This window comes from Saccopteryx bilineata, chromosome 5 (assembly GCF_036850765.1).
Source record: "Saccopteryx bilineata isolate mSacBil1 chromosome 5, mSacBil1_pri_phased_curated, whole genome shotgun sequence".
In the NCBI taxonomy this organism is placed as follows: domain Eukaryota; kingdom Metazoa; phylum Chordata; class Mammalia; order Chiroptera; family Emballonuridae; genus Saccopteryx; species Saccopteryx bilineata.
The window spans coordinates 27,466,864-27,488,553 of record NC_089494.1 but is presented as its reverse complement, the minus strand read 5'-3'; the positions used below and the strand labels follow the sequence as shown (position 1 = coordinate 27,488,553).

General features: G+C 40.4%; 1 protein-coding gene across 4 annotated transcripts in view; it reads right to left on the bottom strand.

The window, feature by feature from the left end:
• PLEKHM3 (pleckstrin homology domain containing M3) overlaps positions 1–21,690 on the bottom strand; it is a 200,162-nt gene that overhangs the window by 105,062 nt on the left and 73,410 nt on the right. For 2 of the 4 annotated variants that reach the window (XM_066233577.1, XM_066233579.1), the window contains exon 4: positions 16,963–17,108. The exons of the other annotated variants lie outside the window; for them this stretch is intronic. In XM_066233577.1, the coding sequence (XP_066089674.1) occupies positions 16,963–17,108 (146 nt within the window). The remainder of the gene's footprint in view (positions 1–16,962; positions 17,109–21,690) is intronic. 4 annotated transcript variants of the gene reach the window in all.

The following is a 21,690-nucleotide window of genomic DNA, read 5'->3' as shown; positions in this document are numbered from 1 at the left end:
GTGCCCCTCCCACCCCCTATCCCTCTCCCATTCCCTCCTCCCCCCTGTAACCACCACACTCTTATCAATGTCTCTTAGTTTCACTATTATGTCCCACCTACGTATGGAATAATACAGTTCCTGTTTTTTTCTGATTTACTTATTTCGCTTCGTATCATGTTATCAAGATCCCACCATTTTGCTGTAAATGTTCCGATGTCATCATTTCTTATGGCTGAGTAGTATTCCATAGTGTATATGTGCCACATCTTCTTTATCCAGTCATCTATTGATGGGCTTTTTGGTTGTTTCCATGTCCTGGCCACTGTGAACAATGCTGCAATAAACATGGGGCTGCATGTGTCTTTACGTATCAATGTTTCTGAGTTTTGGGGATATATACCCAGTAGAGGGATTGCTGGGTCATAAGGTAGTTCTATTTTCAGTTTTTTGAGGAACCACCATACTTTCTTCCATAATGGTTGTACTACTTTACATTCCCACCAACAGTGTATGAGGGTTCCTTTTTCTCCACAGCCTCTCCAACATTTGCTATTACCTGACTTGCTAATAACAGCTAATCGAACAGGTGTGAGGTGGTATCTCATTGCCGTTTTGATTTGCATTTCTCTAATAGCTAAAGAAGATGAGCATCTTTTCATATATCTGTTGGCCATTTGTATTTCTTCCTGGGAGAAGTGTCTATTCATATCCTCTTCCCATTTTTTTATTGGATTGTTTGTTTGTTTGTTGTTGAGTTTTATGAGTTCTTTGTATATTTTGGATATTAGGCCCTTATCTGAGCTGTTGTTTGAAAATATCATTTCCCATTTAGTTGGCTTTCTGTTTATTTTGTTATCAGTTTCCCTTGCTGAGCAAAAACTTCTTAGTCTGATGTAGTCCCATTCATTAATTTTTGCCTTCACTTCTCTTGCCATTGGAGTCAAATTCATAAAATGCTCTTTAAAACCCAGGTCCATGAGTTGAGTACCTATGTCTTCTTCTATGTACTTAATTGTTTCAGGTCTTATGTTTAGATCTTTGATCCATTTTGAGTTAATTTTTGTACAGGGGGAGAGACTGTAGTCCAGTTTCATTCTTTTGCATGTGGCTTTCCAGTTTTCCCAGCACCATTTATTGAAGAGGCTTTCTTTTCTCCATTGTGTGTTGTTGGCCCCTTTATCAAAAATTATTTGACTATATATATGTGGTTTTATTTCTGGACTTTCTATTCTGTTCCATTGGTCTGAGTGTCTATTTTTCTGCCAATACCATGCTGTTTTGATTGTCGTGGCCCTATAATAGAGTTTGAAGTCAGGTATTGTTATGCCCCCAGCTTCATTCTTTTTCTTTAGGATTGCTTTGGCTATTCGGGGTTTTTTATAGTTCCATATAAATCTGATGATTTTTTGCTCTATTTCTTTAAAAAATGTCATTGGAATTTTGATGGGAATTGCATTAAATTTGTATATTGCTTTGGGTAATATAGCCATCTTGATTATATTTATTCTTCCTAGCCAAGAACAAGGTATATTCTTCCATCTCATTATATCTTTTTCGATTTCCCTTAACAATGGTTTATAGTTTTCATTATATAAGTCCTTTACATTCTTTGTTATGTTTATTCCTAAGTATTTTATTTTTTTTGTTGCAATCGTGAAGGGGATTATTCTTTTGAGTTCCTTCTCAGTTGTTTCATTGTTGGCATATAGAAAGGCTATTGACTTCTGTATGTTAATTTTGTATCCTGCGACCTTACTGTATTGGCTTATTGTTTCTAGTAGTCTTTTTGTGGATTCTTTGGGGTTTTCGATGTATAGGATCATATCATCCGCAAAAAGTGATATCTTTACTTCTTCTTTTCCGATATGGATGCCTTTTATTTCTTTGTCTTGTCTGATTGCTCTGGCTAGAACCTCTAGTACCACATTAAATAAGAGTGGAGAGAGTGGACAACCCTGTCTTGTTCCTGATTTAAGGGGGAAAGCCTTCAGTTTAGTGCCATTTAATATGACGTTAGCTGATGGTTTATCATATATGGCCTTTATCATGTTGAGATATTTTCCTTCTATACCCATTTTGTTGAGAGTCTTAAACATAAAATTGTGTTGTATTTTATCGAAAGCCTTTTCTGCGTCTATTGATAAGATCATGTGGTTTTTGTTCTTTGTTTTGTTGATATGGTGTATTACATTAACCGTTTTACGTATGTTGAACCATCCTTGAGATTCTGGGATGAATCCCACTTGATCATGATGTATTATTTTTTTAATATGTTGTTGTATTCGATTTGCTAGTATTTTGTTTAGTATTTTAGCATCTGTATTCATTAGAGATATTGGTCTGTAGTTTTCTTTTTTTGTGCCATCCTTGCCTGGTTTTGGTATGAGGGTTATGTTGGCCTCATAAAATGTGTTTGGAAGTATTGCTTCTTCTTAAATTTTTTGGAAGACTTTGAGTAGAATAGGAACCAAGTCTTCTTTGAATGTTTGATAAAATTCGCTGGTATAGCCGTCAGGGCCTGGACTTTTATTTTTGGGGAGGTTTTTAATGGTTTTTTCTATTTCTTCTCTACTGATAGGTCTGTTTAGGCTTTCTGCTTCTTCTTGACTCAGTCTAGGAAGGTTGTATTGTTCTAGGAATTTATCCATTTCTTCTAGGTTGTTGAATTTAGTGGCATAAAGTTTTTCATAGTATTCTACAATAATTCTTTGTATATCTACGGTGTCCGTGGTGATTTCTCCTCTTTCATTTTGGATTTTGTTTATATGAGTTCTTTCTCTTTTTTCCTTGGTAAGTCTTGCCAAGGGTTTGTCAATTTTGTTGATCTTTTCAAAGAACCAGCTCCTTGTTTTCTTGATTTTTTCTATAGTTTTTCTGTTCTCTATTTCATTTATTTCTGCTCTGATTTTTATTATCTCCTTTCTTCGGCTGGTTTTGGGTTGTCTTTGTTCTTCTTTTTCTAGTTCCTTAAGGTGGGAAGTTAAGTGGTTCACTTGGGCTCTCTCTTGTTTGTTCATATAGGCCTGAAGCGATATGAACTTCCCTCTTATCACTGCTTTTGCTGCATCCCATAGATTCTGATATGTCGTATTGTCATTTTCATTAGTCTGTATATATCTTTTGATCTCTGCACTTATTTCTTCTTTGACCCATTCATTTTTTAAAAGTATGTTGTTTAGTTTCCACATTTTTGTGGGATTTTTTTCCTCTTTTTTGCAGTTGAATTCTAGTTTCAAGGCTTTATGATCAGAAAATATGCTTGGTACAACTTCAATTTTTCTGAATTTGCTGATATTGTTTTTGTGGCCCAACATATGGTCAATTCTTGAGAATGATCCATGTACACTGGAGAAAAATGTATACTCAGTCACTTTGGGATGAAATGTCCTGTAGATGTCTATCATATCCAGGTGCTCTAGTGTTTTGTTTAAGGCCACTATGTCTTTGTTGATTCTCTGTTTGGATGACCGATCTAGAGCCGTCAGCGGTGTATTGAGGTCTCCAAGTATGATTGTATTTTTGTCAGTTTTTGTTTTAAGATCAATAAGTAGCTGTCTTATATATTTTGGTGCTCCTTGGTTTGGTGCATATATATTAAGAATTGTTATGTCTTCTTGATTCAGTGTCCCCTTAGCCATTATGAAATGGCCATTTTTGTCTCTAAGTACTTTTCCTGTCTTGTAGTCAGCATTATCCGATATGAGTATTGCTACACCTGCTTTTTTTTGGATGTTATTTGCTTGGAGTATTGTTTTCCAGCCTTTCACTTTGAATTTGTTTTTATCCTTGTTACTTAGATGAGTTTCCTGTAGGCAGCATACAGTTGGATTTTCTTTTTTAATCCATTCTGCTACTCTGCCTTTTTATTGGTGAGTTTAATCCATTTACATTTAGTGTAATTATTGATACTTGTGAGTTCCCTATTGCCATTTTATATCTTGCTTTCTGTTAGTTTTGTGTCTTGTTTGATCCTTCTCTTTCGTTTTTCTATCTTTTGTTTTTATTTGGTTGTATTCCATACATCTTTCCTCTGTTGCTATCTTTTTTATCTCATGTGCTTCTGTGGTGGTTTTTTCAATGGTGGTTACCTTTGAGTAATGAAAAGGGTCCCTACCCTGTTCATTGTAGCAAACTATTTTGTGAGTACTTTTGCACTCCATCGTCCTTTGCTACTGTTAATCTCCGTCTTCTCCCCCTCTTTCTTTTTGTTGTTGTCACAGTTTAAATTTGGTTTTATTGTGTTCTTCTTGGAGCTTTTACTTGTGGCTCTGTTTTTTTTTGTTCTTTGTATCTGATTGGAGAACCCCCTTTAGTAATTCCTGGAGTGGGGGTTTTCTGATGATAAATTCCCTCATCTTTTCTGTATCTGTGAATGTTTTTATTTCTCCTTCGTATTTGAAGGATAGCTTTGATGGGTATAGTATTCGTGGCTGAAAGTTCCTCTCTTTCAGGACTTTAAATATTGGGGTCCACTCTCTTCTAGCTTGTAGAGTTTCTGCTGAGAAATCTGATGATAATCTAATGGGCCTTCCTTTATATGTTGTATTCTTCTTTTCCCTGGCTGCCTTGAGAATTTTTTCTTTGCTGTTGGTTTGTGTCAATTTCATTATGATATGCCTTGGAGTAGGTTTGTTGGGGTTAAGAAAACTTGGAGTTCTGTTTGCTTCTTGAACTTGAGGCTTTAGTTCTTTCCACAGGCTTGGGAAGTTCTCATCAATTATTTGTTTAAGTATGTTCTCCATTCCATTTTCTCTCTCTTCTCCCTCTGATATACCTATTATTCTTATGTTATTCTTTTTGATGGAGTCAGATAATTCTTGTAGGGCTATCTCATTTTTTTTAATTTTTGAGTCTCTTTCTTCTTCTCTCTGTTGTGCCTCAAGTTGCTTGTCTTCTAGTTCACTAATCCTCTCTTCTATCTGACCTGTTCTATTAGCTAAGCTTGTTACTTCGTTTTTCAGCTCGTGAATTGAGTTTTTCATCTCTGTTTGATTTGTTTTTATAGTTTCAATTTCCTTGGACATATATTCTTTGTGTTCATGGAGTTGTTTTCTGATTTCCCTATATTGCCTTTCTGTGTTTTCTTGTATATCTCGGAGGATTTTTAGGATTTCTATCTTGAATTCTCTGTCATTTAGCTCCAAGGTTTCCAATATATTAAATTTTTTCTCCATAGATTTTTCCTCATCTAGCTGTGTTACCTCTCTTTCTTTTGTATCCATGATATTCGATTTTCTCTTCCTTAATGGCATCTGAGGGTGGTTTTGTTGATAGTATTAATGAGATTTAATAAAGAATAAAAAGTTAAAAAAAAATAAAAAAATAACAAATCGAAAAGAGTTGTTTTTTTTTTAAAAAAAATTAATAATGAAATAAAGAAAAATAAAATAAAATAAAAATTTTTTTAAAAAAGGAAATTATTCCCCCCCTCTTTTTTTCCTCTCCTCTCCTCTCCCCTCTTTCTTGAGAAAATCTTGTGGTGGACTGTGAGTTATAACAAACAATGCCTGTGATGGAGGGCCTGAATTGGGGAAAAGTAATAAAGGGGCAAAAAAGAGAGAAAGAAAAAAAAAAAAAAAAAAAAAGGAAAAAAAAAAAAAAAAGAGCGTATGGACCCACAAAAAGCAAATAAGGAAAAAATTTGGGTCAAGAATAAAATGATTTGCTTTTAGGTGTTGGTTTTCTAAGAGTTATGATGAGAGGAATAAGAGGAAAATGGAAAAATGGGGGGACAAATTAAAAACTTACTATTGTATTTAGTGGAACAAGAACTAGATAATATGGAGAGCCAGGGATGGGAGCACTGCTAGTGAGTTAAAAAGGTGAAGTAAAAACCCCCCAAAATGCCACAAACATAGGTTTGAGTCCCAGATAAGATAATTTGTTTGTTATTGAGGTTTGAATGAGAGGAGATGTAAAGGAGAAAGGAAGAAACTAATATAGAGGGAGAAAAGAAAGAGAGAGAGAGAAAAAAAGAGGGAACCACTAAAAGAAGAAAAAAGAAAGGAGAGAGAGAGAGAGAGTTAAGGATTTTGGAGTGCAACCCTCATAGAGAGAAAGGAAGAGAAGAGAAATGATAATGGGAGATGTAACACTTATGGGTAGTGTAGTTCAAGGAGAGGAGAGAGTAAGACCGGTAGAGAGTTAATCGGCCAAATTGGAGGAGGAAAAAAAAGTCTCAAGAATGAAGATAAGAGAAACAAACGAACAAATATAATAAAATGGGATAGGTTATAAAGTCTGCAGATTATTCTTGATTTTGAGAGGTTATCTTCTTGCTTTTTCTTTTCTCTCCCTCTTCCTGGTCGGTGACTCTGTACCCCGGGTTCTGCCCCTTTGGCACGCTCAGGTAGAGGTTTGCAGTTGATAAGTCTCTATGGCAATGTCATGTATTGTGCTTTATTCTCGTTGGGAGTCGAGGCTCATTAGCATTTATAGGCTCTGACAGTGAGAGAGTCCGTGTTCCTGGAGCCTTTCTCCTAGTCTTTCCTTCCTCAATTAGTAGCCTGATAGTCCAGGTATGGGGTTGCTGCTGCCTCTGCCTGGATAGTAAGAGGCTCAAATTGCTGGCAACTCCCCACTCTATTTCCACTCAGCACAGGGCTCTGGGTAAGGCTCAGTCAGTCAGAGCTGCTAGCATAATCAGGCGGGCTTTCCGCCCACTCGAAGACCTCTGGCTCTGCCACTCTATCCGGTAACACAAGCGGGCGCCCACTTCTGGGGCGCTTGGAGGAAACTCTCACTCACTGTCTGCAACCAGGATATCCGGTCAGCAGTCTCACGCTCTGAGTGAAACCCCCAACCGCAGGGAAAAGTTGCAGCGTTGGAATTGAGTCTCGCTCCGTCCCCGTGTGCGGCTTTTGCAAGGCGCTGGGGCGGCCCGAGATTCCGCTTTGGCCCACACAAAGGCCCCTGACTCTGCCCCTCTGTGCGATAACACGGGCGCGCACTGCCGAGGCACTCGGAGGAATCGCTCACTCCTTATCTGTGCGCGCAAACCAGGATATGAGGCCGGCCGCAGTTCCCTCTGAGTGAAACAGCCTCCAGCACGGAAAATCTCCACCGTTGGGATTAGTTCTCACTCCCTCCCGTGCGTGGCTTTCCCAGGGCGCTGGGGCTGCCCAGAGACTCTGCCCTCAGCCCACAGAAAGGCCTCTGACCCTGCCTCTCCGTGGGGCAACACGGGCACGCACTCTCGGGGCCTAGGAAGAAATTCTCGCCCACTAACTGCGCACCGACCAGGAGACCGGGTAAAATGGCCGCTCCGCTTGTCTTTCTTTGTTTGGGTTTGGCGCGAGTGTTAGCTTGTATTGCCCGGGTTGCCACAGGATCAGATTTTCCTTGGCTTGGATCTCTGAGCCACAGCCTGGTTCGGCCGTTTTTGCTGCGGGGGCCTGGATCTATTCACCCCCTTTGCCCGCCTCAGTTTCTATATTCACAGTTACCAGAGAAAGCCGCCCTGTTTAGGTTAGTGAGGAAGGCGGAGCATTTCTTACTCCCTATTTCCTTCGGGGTTTGGTTATATATTTAGCCAATTTTTCACTCAATCATACCTTTGGGTGTATTGCGAAGAATCTGGAAGCTCCAAGTATAGGTTTTTCTGTTTCTGGTTGAAGATCTTGTTGAGTTTTGGGGGAGATTTATCGGTATCGCTTCCTACTCCGCCATTACTCTGATGTCATCCCCAATTTATAATCTTCTTATCCTGCTATACGCCAACTATATAAACAAACACTTCTACCACCAAGCCAACAATTTTCTTTTAATCAAAATCTACACAACCTATACACCAAAAAATATTTAAAAATTAATTCCATAAAAAAGCAACTATATCCCTACACACACTATCAATAAAAACAAAACAAAACACCAACTACTAAAAAAAAATACATCGCCAAACAAGTCGCTGCTATAAAAACGGCCATAACGCGGCTCCTCACGCCCATCAACCCTTGCACAGGCCTCCACATAAAAACCAAAAAAACCTTCAAATAAATAATCAAACATATAAAAACACTCAATACTTAAAAAATATAACCTATAAAATAAATATATACATTTCTTTTCTCAACACAACGACACACATCTATAACTTGCTTTTCCCCTCCAAACTATCAAATCTCAACTAAATCATTATACTAAAAACAACAACAACAACAAAAAAAACAAAACACATCCTAAAACACACTAACCTTTACATAAACAACTCCTCAATCACAACTATATAACACAATAAAATCTAGCCACGGCCGGCCACACTTGTCTCCTTAAATCTATACAATATAACACCCATTTTTATAAACCAATCCAAGCCCCCCGCCAAAAAGAAACCTCGCTAACATTCTCTAACCTAACCAACTCCCCGCCATAAACAACAGCAAACTCATACAAACCTTCTGCCTAAGCCCTGGCCTCCTAATAGAACTATAAAAAAAAACAACCCAAAACTAACCTTCATCATAACAAATCTCCTCTTCCATCAGCTGCTGAAAAGAAGCATGCTAAATTCGGCTGCTGCCCCCTACAAACACCCCTCCTCACACACCCCTCCTAAATAACAGCCCCAAGTACAAACCAGGTAACTACCAGCTCCATGTCAACATACAGGACAACAATGACATCTACCTATACAGCACATTTCACAATCTCTTCATCCCCTAACTCACTACATTACTTACTACTCTTACCAAGCCCCTCATTTTACTTATAATAAAAATCACCATTAGTCCATATATATATATTATCAACTACCTCACACAATATATACAAAAAATTCAAACCATAAAACTTCTAATATTAAAAACACATTATCAACCCATTCATACCAATAAAAAAACAATAATTTAATTCCCCAATAAAAAATGTACTGGCATGCCAGCCCATGCTGGAAACCCCTGACCCAATTTAGCTCAACACTTAAGAAGAACTAGTTTATAGCTACAGCCATAAATAAAAATTCTCACGGCCTCAGCAAATCTAATCTTGCCAACAGAGGCAGGATGCATTCCTTGTACGTCAGCCTTGCAAATATTACAGAACAAAAATTATTCTCCTTAAAACAATATATACCTTTAAAAATATTAAACAAACATACTAAAAAAATTATAACCTTATAAATTTTTACCTATAAATACCCCTCTCCCCTCAAGCTCATGGCTGTTCGTTGCTTTCTCGGTGCAGCGAACAGACCACTGGCCAATAAATAAAACTTTACAAATTCAATCAATTTAAACTCTAATTCCATTCAATGCAATTGAAAGTGCAACAAATAGAGCACTTTCCCCCCTAAGTTCTAAATGGCCCTCCATGCTGGTATGAGGATTCCACTTTCAAACTCAACTATAATTTAAAACCTTTTTAAAAAAGAAACTGTTTTAAATATATATATATATAATTTATATATATCTATAGTTACTTAGGGAAGGAAGCCAATGACGTTCATAGGTGATAAGGATTACGTAACGTTAAAATAAATATTACATGAGTTATACGTGAATGCCAAATATATTTCACCTAGAAACTAAAGAGAGCTACTGTCCTACTTCTTGCTGATCAAATTCATGGAAATCCTGAAAGCCTGAGTGCTGTCTCTGACGTCTATGAAAACTCAGCTCATCGGTCGAGATGGGTGAACCCAGGACCCTTTCTTTACAGAAAATGAATGGTTTTGGTTGGCATTCTTTTCCACAGTCCCACTCCATGTACATTAGACACAAATTTTACAGAGTCAATAGTTCATTTACCTACTGACCTATTAGTATTTTACTAAATAATATTTAATGTCCATTATTATTAATATAAATGAAATTCTTTCCATAGCTCTTTTACCTTATAACAGAATAGTTTTTGCTGTACAAACTCAAATCTGTGACTATGTTGCAGCTTGTGAACTGTTTTTTTCTTCACAGCCCTGCATCTAGCTAATCCAAGAATGCCGAGGACAACGTCCAGGTGGAAGTGGGTCTCCTGCCCACCTCATACTCATGAGGCATTGGAGAAAACAGCACCATCAGGCTACAATCAGCTCTAAATTAATAATGACCAAATCTGCTCCCTACATACATGTTTTTTATAAATAAACACACCTGTCATTTAATTTGAACATGAAGCATCCTTGGTACATAGGCTCATTATGCTGATGACAGCTACCTCTTAAAGCAAAGTTCTTGAATGTTGTTCAGGTTTACCTAATTCTTAGAGAGAGGTTCTGCCTGAGTATCCTAGTATGATGCCCCGTAAAAACAACCCTGAGTAATAAAGCAATGGGCAAAGGGAATGTCCAACTATAGAAGCAAGGCGCAGATGATGTGGTGGTGGTGGTGAGACCTTTAGCTTTTGTTAAAGGAGAAAAGTGTATCAGAATATACCAGACAAGAACATAATCTTAGGATAACAAGGACCGGTATAGATAACCTTGTTCAGTTTTTCTCAACCTGTGTTCCAAGGAATAGTAATCCTACAAGAAAGATGTTCTGAAGTCAACAAGAAATATGCCACATGTCACATTCTTCTCTTGGTGATTCAAAGTATACAGCATGTTCACATACTCAAGCTTCGGGACATCTTGTACTAGAGAAAGCCTGCTTACCCCAGCCACTTCTCAAACCTATGTGACTATAGACAAGGCAGCCGTTTAACGTTGTGCAGACTGTATGGGGGTGGGGTGCGGGGAGATGAAATCCAGCCCGGGCTCCACTCGCCAACCAGAGGAAGGGGCATCTTTCTCTAACTCAGTCCATCCTTTTGCCAAGCTGTGGGCTCCCAGGGCTGCTTTCTCCCAGGAGCCGTGTCCCAGTTATAAAGCTGGCCTCCATGTGGCCTGCCTTTGGAATCCTCTTTATGAGTAACAGCCATTAACATGCACAGAACTTGTTAATGCTCCATGGAGCGAACACACTTTGAGAAATGCTGAACTAATTTATAATCTGTATTTACTACAAGAGAAAATTGAGTCCAGAGAGCTTTAGTGACTTATCTGTGTTCATTTTGTGGCAGAATTAGAACCCAAACTCAGATCTCTGGATACTCTGCTCTGTGCTTTTTAGCACTGTTTATATTCACAGTTCTCTTCATTTTTTAATAACTCTACCATAAACGACCTGCTCATCACTCTTTAAAAGAGGCGATACCCGTCCTTCCCTCCTCCTCAGTCAAATAGCAAGCAAGTGGGCTACAAATGGAGACTGCCTCTAATAGGGTGAATTAGGCAGTACTTTGGCATGTATGTTCCCACTTGATTTTTTATAAGATTTTACTTATTCATTTTAGAGAGAAAAAAGAGTGGAAGGGGGAGAACATGAAGCATCAACTCCCACATGTGTATGTGCTTGACCAGGCAAGCCCAGGGCTTTGAACCAGCAACCTCAGCATTCCAGGCTGATGCTTTATCCACTGCGCCACCACAGGTCAAGCATTTCCCACTTGATTTTAACTCTAAAACAAAAAGTAAAAGCCCTGGCCAGGTAGCACAGCTGGTTAGAGTATCCTCTGATGTGCCAAGGTTGCAGGTTCAATCCCCCATCAGGGCACATACAAAGCCCAACCAATAAATGCATAAATAAGGAGAAGAACAAATCTCTCTCTTTCTCTCTCTCAAATCAATCAATAAATTTTAAAAATAATAAAGTCTAGTAATACTTCATTTATCTATAAGTCTCTTATTTGTGTACTCGCTTCCTGTCTTTCTCCCTCGGGAGAAATTCAGGAGGCAGAGATTACACCCCAATGCCTAGAATGGTGAGCACAATCACTGTTCAATAAATACTTGTTGAACAAATAAACGAGCACTTGACCATAACTCTGGCCACGACTTTGAGCGACACACCCTTACTTTAAACACACTTCTAACAGCTTAGTTATTTGTTTCTAAGTTCACAACTTATTTAGAGGCAATAAAGTAGAAAAGGGAAAGGACAGCTAGAGGCAGCATGGAGATAGCACGTGTGACAGCTGATATCCTGGCACTGAGGGAAGAAAGGCACCTGCCAGAGACAGAAGGTAACGGGCAGCACACAGCTCCGACTGAGGGCACTTTGTATCCATCAAACCCACAAATGCACATGCCTCCATCTAGGAAGTCATCCGCAGGCAGTCTCACTCAGAAATGAAAGAACTTATATTCAAAGTGATGTATAAAGCTATCCACTGAATCACCATCTATAACAGCAAAGATTGGAAAAACGTTTATGTCCATCAAAAAAAAAAAAAGAAAAAAGATCAGGTTGGATAAATTGGTGTGTAAGTGTGTGTGTAAAATCCATGATGGAATATGCAGTGGCGCTATATTTATATGTATATAATGCCTGAGGAAGCATTTTATGATCTAAATGTAAAATTCTCCAAGAGCAGCTTCTATACTATATCACCTGTTGCCATTCACGTATAAAAAACACAAGATAGGAAATTACATTTGGAAGGACACATAAGGAGAGGAAGAATGGGGTGGGGAGGAGAAAGAGGTGGGAGGGAGATTCTCTCTCTCTCTCTCTCTCTATATATATATATATATATATATATATACACACACACACACACACACACATATATATCTTTGTACTTCCCGAATCTTAAAATTTGTGAAAGTATAATCAAAAAAAGAATAAAAGTATATCAGTGCAAGGCAATTTATTTACAGAAAGATAGCCTCCCAAACACACCACATTAAACTACGCTGAAGTTTTCTATCACAGGACAGAACAATTAGAATTATAACTCTGAGGCATTAAGAAAGCTTATTTTCTATTATGTATTTTCTTAAACAGAATATATAGATCTAAGTGACAGTTAAAATGTATAAAATAATGAAAATAATATAATCACATTACTGAAAATTTGAAGAAAAATTGAAATAGAAAAAAAAAAATTACCACCCATAATCTTACCACAGTCAAATAACCATTTATTGCTTTGGTATAAGGTTTTTTCCCAGTACTTTTTCCCATTTCTGAAAAATCATGGTGAAAACCTTTATGGAATCAATCCCACCCCTAATACTTCTTGGTCCTGTTAAAACAGGCTCTGTGAGCAAAGGGAGGAGGAATCAGGAGATCTTAAGTTTAATTACAATTTGTTCTCAAAACCTCCAAATGACTCTGAACAAGTGGTTTTTCCCATCAGTGAGCTACTCTCAGCTCCGCAAGGGCAACAGAGGCTGTCCTGAATGCCTCTCAAGATAATAGATAGGAAATGGGTTATGCAACTTGGAAAACCCCTGAGCTCAGTGGAATGTGAATATTCAGGCTGGGATACAAAAATATTTTTAAAAAGCACAATGGTGAGGAACTATTAGGAAGAGTTGAGGCTAAGTCTGGGCTCCTCACCACCGCTTTGTCATGCTTGGCATTTCTGAATGGTAGTGGCAGAGGGGGTGGTTACTGCCAGAGAGAATTTCATTAGAAAATGGCTACAGAATTGAGGATAGAGTTTTAGCTGCAGGGTAATCCTGGTGCTCAATTCAATTTGCAGGATGTATGCCGGAAAATAGATGAAATCCTGCTTTAAAAATAATTAGGATTATTATTACTCCAGAGGGCAGACAAGGAAACGCTTAAGATGACAGATTTCATCCTGCTCTGTGAAACCATTTTTTCACTCTTTTAAATGGATATCAAGCCAGTCACGTACTTGCTATTAGGGAGAGCAGAAAGATCTAACAGAAAGATGTCTGGTTTTGGAAACTGATAGGTCTGAATTGATCCTCACAATTAGGAACATTAAGTTAAATCCTGCATCTGAGCAAAGACAGACAGACGCTGCACTAAATGGAATATAGTTACTTAATGACAGCTAGAGACGATCCAGATAAAATCTGCCAGCTCTCTGCCCCTGCTTTAAAATCTCCCCTTGTTGGCTGACATCCTGAGAAGCAATGGTCTGACAAAGGAGATTTCCTCAAGGGCAACATGGATGAAGTGAGGGCACCTGATATTTTCAATTAGTTACCTACCCTTTCAAAATCGAACCTCGTCGTTTGAATGGCCACCCCAGCAAAATCCCTGCTGCGTAGAAAGACGGCTAATTTGATGGTTTGATGGTTGGGGTGGCCTGTCCAGCTCACTGAAAACAGACCTGGGTTTCCTTCTTCATCTCACATCTTCATAAACCATGCCAGAAGTTTCCATTTTCCCCATCCAGTGACACCTTCTCTCCACTGATTGGCACTGGTTCTGCTGGCAGGTACCACCAGTCTAAGCCCTCGGTGATGACGGGGCTAGGACTGCCTCACACACTTGCTCTCGACACACCTCTTAGCTGTCACAGCCCTGCTCCAAGCCGATTACTCCAAACTGTCTAAACCAAATTCAACTCGTGTTTTTTCCCTCTAAATAAGTTTTTATCTAACGCGCACATGGCAAATATATTTATAGCCTATATTCAGAGTGTCAAGTACAAGATGCAGAGGAGAGAATGATAACTCTGTCTGGTAGAGGGGAAGGAAACAGTTGGGAGAGGAAATGAGGTCTAAGCTGGCTGGAGGATTTGCCGGCTGAGTGAGGGCCAGAGGCAGACCAGGGCAGGGGTGTGAGATGGCAGGGCGGGGCTGGGGAGTAGCCAGAGGTGTGATCTTACTGAATAGACTCACGGGGGCGGGGAGGAAGTGGGGGAAGGTGCTAGAAAGGCAGGGATCAGAGATCACAAAGCTCTTATGTCAGCTATGAGATCTGTATTTACCTTATGTACAGCCACAGTAAACGATGGCGTTAACTGAGCATTTACAATGTCCCAGGCATGGCATTAGGTACTCTCTATGAATCATTTATTTAAGCAAAGAGCAACCATATGAAATAGGTACTATTATTATCTTCACTCTGAATGTGACCAAACTGAGACTGATTACAATATGAAATTTATCCAAAGCGAGATGAGGACTTTTTTTTTTTTTTTAATATTGTTGGTGCAAATTAGAACTTTTCTGGAATGCTGCTGGGGCAAGACTCGATGGCAGAGAGCAGAGTCAGGCAGCTACTGAATTCCTTCCCGTGAGCGATGCTGAGGGTTCAAGTCCGTGTGCTTGGGTCGTGGTGCAGAGTAGAGCAGGGTCTCAGAGCTGAAATCCCACGGCTGATTTCTGGTGACTGATGAGGAAGGGCAGGGCCGGCAGAGGGAGGAGGCCCGCACACCTCCCAGCACTGGCAGTGGAGACCGGAGGAGCCGTGTGCATCAGCGGGATATTTGGCTAGCGTGATCAAGACCACTTGGGGCGTCCTGAGATTGAGGTGCCCACAAGACAGGCTTCCTTCGTTCGGTGTGCGTTCCTGCTCAGCTACACTGTGCACCAGGACGTGCTGAGAGGGGGCGGGAGCCCCCAGGGTCGCCTCTAGTAAGGCCAGATAAGCAGCTGGCTGTTACATAAATGTGAGGGTAATAAAAAATTGTAACAACTTCCATTCTTTAAGTGCTTATCACAGTCACATGAAGAATGCTTTTCTTCTATTATCCCAATCCACACAACTCTTTTCAGTAAACACAGGAATTATAACCAGAGCAAATGCCTACTTGGCTCACACCATGCACGAGGCACTGTTCTAACCAGTTCATGTGCGTTAACTCATTTAATCAGCAGTGACTGTCTTAGTTATGATTGTCCTCATTTTACAGATGAAAAAACTGAAACACAGAGAGACTAAAGAACTTGGCCAGGTTAGACCACTGGTGACAAAGCTATGAACCCAGGCAGAGCGGGCACATTTTATAGATTTAAAAACTGAGGTTCAGGGAGGCTCAAGTGATTTGCCCCAACAAATCAAGCACCTAATTAACGGCGAGGTGGGATCCGGACAAATTCAAGTATAATAACAAGGTCCTGTTATCAATCGCTACATGTGTGAGTTCTAGAGACCCATGCATGGCATGGAGGCGGCAGGGCCAGAGCCAGCAACGCAGCAGAGGGGCAGGTGGGGGCAGCAGGGGTGTCCTCGCGCCTCGAGGAGGACGTGCTTCCCTCAGCTCCGGAGGGAGAGGCCGGGACCCCGCAGACGGGCAAACGTATCTAAAGCAGACAGACATGGAAGGATGACCTCTAAACAAGAGGAAGGGCTCTTCCTCCTCCCACGTTAGGAAGGAAACAGAAAGGACAGGGACGAATATACAGACTTGCAGATACTCATATTCATATCTCATAGCTTCAATTTTCTCCTTGAAGGAGGCAAGGTCATATACTAAGAAAAATTAGAGTGAGGCATCTTGAAGACAGTGAAGATGTGTATGGTTACTAAATAGAAAAGGAGACAGAGCTGCCCAGGATGTAAGCCAATTGGTTACTCACAATTTTCATGGGTTTTTGTTTTTTTTTACGTTAAAGATTACAGGTAGGTGATAGCCATAGGTCCCTTCTCCACCTTCCTCGCTACCTACCAGGTGACAGAGTTACAATGAAAGCAGGTCTCAGACATATATTAACGAGGAGGTATGAGAACAGTCACAGAGCCTGTGTTTATACACAGCACCTGCGTGGAAGGTTTATTCAAGACAGATGTGACAATATTCTGGATCAGAACAGCTCTACTCAGATCAGGTAACAGAATTCTCTGTTACGCGGCCGGCACAGGACCATGAAAGAACCCCAAGCCTGAATGAAGTACCAGGGGCTGGAGTCCTTGCCTTGCCAAATTCTGGCACCTGGTTTATGCAAGGGTGGGAATACTGTACAAAATAGCTAACCAATTCACATATCTCAAAGACAAGCAGGTTGAAAACTCAAGTCGAGATGTCCATTTGGTAACTCATTTCACAGATCTCACTTGCAGTAACAAAACCGGAGCTGGAGCTGAAAGTGGGAACCATCAGCATATGAGTCCTGGGAGTGAACCCCACAGAAGGGAGGGGGATCACAGTGGAGTAGAAAGTGGGGAAAGATCTTGTAGCTTCTATGAGACTACCTGATCAAGCTTGCTTCAGATTCTTACGTCATGACGCTTATAATCCACGTGATAACACACAAACAAATTGCTGTTAGGCAGTGAACCCAGCTCTCGTGCCTACCTTGTATTTGGAAGTGTCCCAGTTGTGGACTATGCGTGCAGGGATGAGAAAGCTGTCGTCCACGTGGCAGCTGCTGCAGTAATACCACCCACTGTAATGGCACACCTTGGCTTTCCCATTGGAAAGGCCTATGGATCGCTGGCATCCTGTTCAAAGCAAAAGCAAAAGTCTATGATTATTGCTCTATTAACAGGACAGGACAAGGCTGCACAACACTCAAGTGAAACAAAATTTCACAACGGGAAGGAAATGGCAGAGGTCCATGTATAGACGTGTGTTCTCCTTCCTAGCCTGGCAGCTTCCACCTCCTTGCCTCCTGGGCAGGGGGCAGGGGGGGGTGGATCTCTTCTGATCTCATCTCTTCAGCATGCAGCTGCCACAGATCAGTCTCCCTACAGCTCCACTTTGATCCCCTTGCTTCTGTCCTCAGAAACTCTATTTCCATGAGGCACTTTGCCGGGGCTTTTCATATGGGATCTTATATAAACCACACATCTCTATAAGGGAGAGATTATCAGCTCCATTTTACAGATGAATAAACTGAGGTTTTAGCAGAGTATTTTGTCTGAGGTCACCCAGGCAATAAGAGATGGAGTTGGATTTGGCTCTAAGTTTGTCTAACTCTGAAAGGATCCTAAAAACTGATTATATAGACTTTGCTTCCAAAGTCAATGAAAGGAATTTGTTCTTGGACTGGCCTCCATCTCACCTTTCCAACCACCTACTTCTACTGCTCTCCAATGGGACTCTACCCTCTTTATTCCAGTAAGAGAACTCTCCACACTGTTCCCCAAATAAACACAGTGTGCTCACTCCACCCAGATCCTGGCACATGTGATTTCTCTTACACCAGGCCCTCAGCTCTGATCTTTCCTTTGCCAAGTCCTACCAGGGACTCAAGCCCACTGGTTGCCTGCCCGTGATTGCTAAGGCCCTTCTCGTGTCTGAGGAAGTCCCTGGTTCTGTGAGTACTGTCCTGGTGCTGCTGGGACCTGGGAATAATCATGGCTCTACCACCAAGGAGCCACTGGTTTTCTTTATTTGGGAGGAACCACCTTCTACTGATGAGTATAGAAACTCTGTCACAGTCAACCCAACAGACAAAATCCAGAACAGGTCATCACGGTTACATAAACAGCAACATTTTCCTATTTCTGATTTACAGCTTTCATTTTAGAAAACCTTCCATATGGCCCACACAATACTGCAAAATACAAGTTAGGTTATTTCAACTTTCTGGTTATTTGAATCTTGGATATAATAAATATCAGTAAGCATTTGCCGGATATTTATTTACTGTATGCTTTGATAGGTACTACTGGGTTTACCAGTCTATACTTTTTAGTGACTTTATTCTAATTTTCTAGATGGAACATATGTAGGCAATAATAAAATAATACAATGTGCATTTTAAGAAACCATATAGCCTAAAAATGTGTATATCAACCAGGCACACAGGTCCAAAGCCTAACATACTGGGAGTTCAAGTATATGAACTAATGAATGAGTTAAACATCATCACCTATTTCCATCAGTTCCCTGGCACGTAAAAGAGAGAAAGGTTGAGACGAGACAACATGACCCAGGTGCATGTAGGTTTTAGTTCAGACGGAAGCACCAGCACAAAACTCTTGAGCTCTAGTCCTTGGGTGTCTTTACCTTTATACCTTATTTAAAGCCGTGCTCTCCTATTCTTTCTCGGTGCTGAAATCACCCTTAATGACAGAAGTAGGTTTCTACCTAGCCATATGCTAGGACTGTTTTGGATACATCGGGTGTAGACAAGCACAAGGCAGGAAGCTCGTTCTTGCCTAGAGTACCACGTGAGTCTGACCCATCAACTCTCCAGGCCAGCTTCCCTCACTGCAAAATTAGCCTAAATCAGTGGTCTGCCAAATTCAGTGAGCATCAGAATCTTCTAGAGATGTTTGTGAAGAGTGTAGAGCCACCCAGCGACTTTGATTCTGGAGTTCTGGGGTATATGGTCCAGGAACTTCCATTTCTACCCAACCACTGCCAGGAACTGAGGTGGGTAAAAACTGAGGATTGCTCCCTGATTTCTAGGTGACCACAAAAGTCCCTCTAAGCTCTATAATTCTAATTCTATTCAAGCAAAGTGCAGAGGGTGTACAGATTATGAGCTCAATAGAAGGTCATAACACACAGTTTATTTTCAAGGCTTCCAAAATAAAATTCAGGTTCTTAGTATATTTCCAAAAATGTACTATGTAGAAACAAACTGAGTTGTTTTACCATTGTTTTTCCAGAGCATTCATTGTTCCCACTGAGAAAAATCATATATGACTTAGAAAGAATTCAAAATTTTATTCTTCAAATCCAATGTATTCGTCAAAGAACATAGGGTGGTCGAGAAAGAAGATTAGAGGCTAGTTGGTGGCCTGATAAAGACTCATTTTCTGAAAACAACCCGTACCATTTATTTGAAGGAAACACCCTTTCTTTCCAAACAACTGCAAGATTTCCTTCTTTAATATTACACTAGTAAATCATGGACTAAAAATGTCTGAAACACTTCCTTATAAAGATACACAATCTAGGATTTCACTACCATTGTCAAGTTTTCAACAGAGGAAAAATGTGTTTTCTTAATAATTACTGTTAGAAAAACACATTTTTTGGAGCCCCAAAGCTGGATAATGTTATGGGGAAAGAAATAGAGCTGCAGAGCAGAAACAAAAAATAATTAATTGGAATAACTAATTAGGGCTTATTTACATATTATATTTGTATGTACTTTCAAATAGACTTTTCAACAATGTTTCTAAATTAAAGGACATTTGTAGTAGGGAACACTCCACATGATGGATCAAAGCAAATACATTCTTCCCAGTCTCTTTATGAAACTTTTCAGAGTGTATTCAATTCATAGGAACAAAAAACTATCTCACAAGAGAACCCACTGGCCTTTTTTTTTTTATTGCTTCCCACCCCACTTCAGACCTTTAATGAACACACGCTCTGAAGAGCTCAGCTTCCCTCTGATAGACTTTGGGAAACAAATGCAACCATTTAACCGAAATCCTATTTGCTGCATGGAAGTCCATTTCCCAAACAGCCTTTTAAGACACCCCAAAGAATCTGTTGCTGGGGGCTTGAAGCAGAAATTTTGGCATAATTTGCAACAAAGGCAGAATCTTTCTTCTAACAAGTGTGCCCAGTCGGCTGAACTGGCGGCAACGTGGTGTTATTGAAGCCGGGATCTGGGGAGGGGCCACCTTCCTCTGCGGCATGGCTACCTCTCAGCTCTCCAGCCCTGAGCAGCAGTTGGAAAATTCACGGGCCTGAGAGAAAAGTCACAAAGGCTGTGTGTGGGTGGATGCAGGTGAATCTCCCTCGCTAAGGAGAGAACACCCACAACGCTTTCTTTCGAGTGGTCCGCCATGCTGCCCCCTTTACTCGGTTTGGTAAGGCAAGTCCAGTATTTTGCATTTGGAAGATTAGAAAGCTCTAAGAAGAGAACTAGAGCAAAGAAAAAGAAATGGGCACCTCTATAAGAGGGAGGATGAAGATAAAGTGAGTGTGAGGACAAATTTTTATTTGCTCTGTTAAAGTAGAAAAACATAAAACTGGCCAGTTCTATACCTTCTTTTACTGCATGCACACAGGGTAGGGAGAGGGGGCCACAGGCAATGGAAGGGGGCTGCCCTGTCCCCCCCTCCTCCATTCTGGGCAGTGTCCTGGCATGGGACAGTGAGCTGTGGTAAGCAAGCATTGTGCAAAACGCGGCCTGCGGGGCCTGGACTTGGATCATATGCTAGGGGCCAGAATTGCCAAAATGAAGAAAAACAGATGAGGGTTCGATGACTTGCTATTTTACAAGAATTAGGGAGAAATAAAGAATTTAGCTTTTCTAGCTTACAGTCTCTAACCATTGGCTCATTGAGTAGTTAAGTATTGAAAACATGTACTTTTTAAAATAAGGTGTCAGGTTGGGTATGCAATTCAAAATTCTGTTTAATGAGCCTGGCATTAGCCCGATGCTGGGCGCAGTGTCTAAGCAAAGGATTGTTGGACAGAGTGCAGGAGCAGTTTTTTGCAAGGAAGTTTGGGTGTGTCCAAAGGACAGGAAGACAAAGCAAACTGGGTTCCGACTTGCAAGCTCCACTGTAGGAGGGGACGGAGCTGGGATGTGAGACTGACCATATCTGCATTCTCAAGTCAACAGAGGTGGGCCTGAGGCTACGGAGTTCTACATAATGGTAATGGGAAAGAGCCAAGGTCGAGGGACATTGAGAAACACCAATTTAGAAGCACAGTGGTCCCTTGTCTATTGCTGGGGTTAGGTTCCAGAACCCCCACCCCCACCCCCATACCCCACCCCCGCGGTAGGCTCAAATCCACAAAGTAGTGACCTTCTATTTATTTTATTATTTATATATATATATTTTAGGGCTTTATTTTGATTTAATATTCTTTTAATATGTTTTAACTAATATTTTTATATTATTTTCAATTTTTAGGCTAGAAAATGCTTATTTTACTGCAAAAATAATTAAAATAATAAATATATTAAAATATCTATATATTGCAGAATTCTGCGATATAGCAAAAAATACACAATACAAAACTAGATATATACAATTAAAAAGTCTATGATACAGTGAGACCATGAAAAGTGAACGGGATATGGCGAGGGATGACTGGTATACTAGTTCCCCTCATCTGTGACGGATACAATCCAAGACCCCCAGTGGATGCCTAAAACCA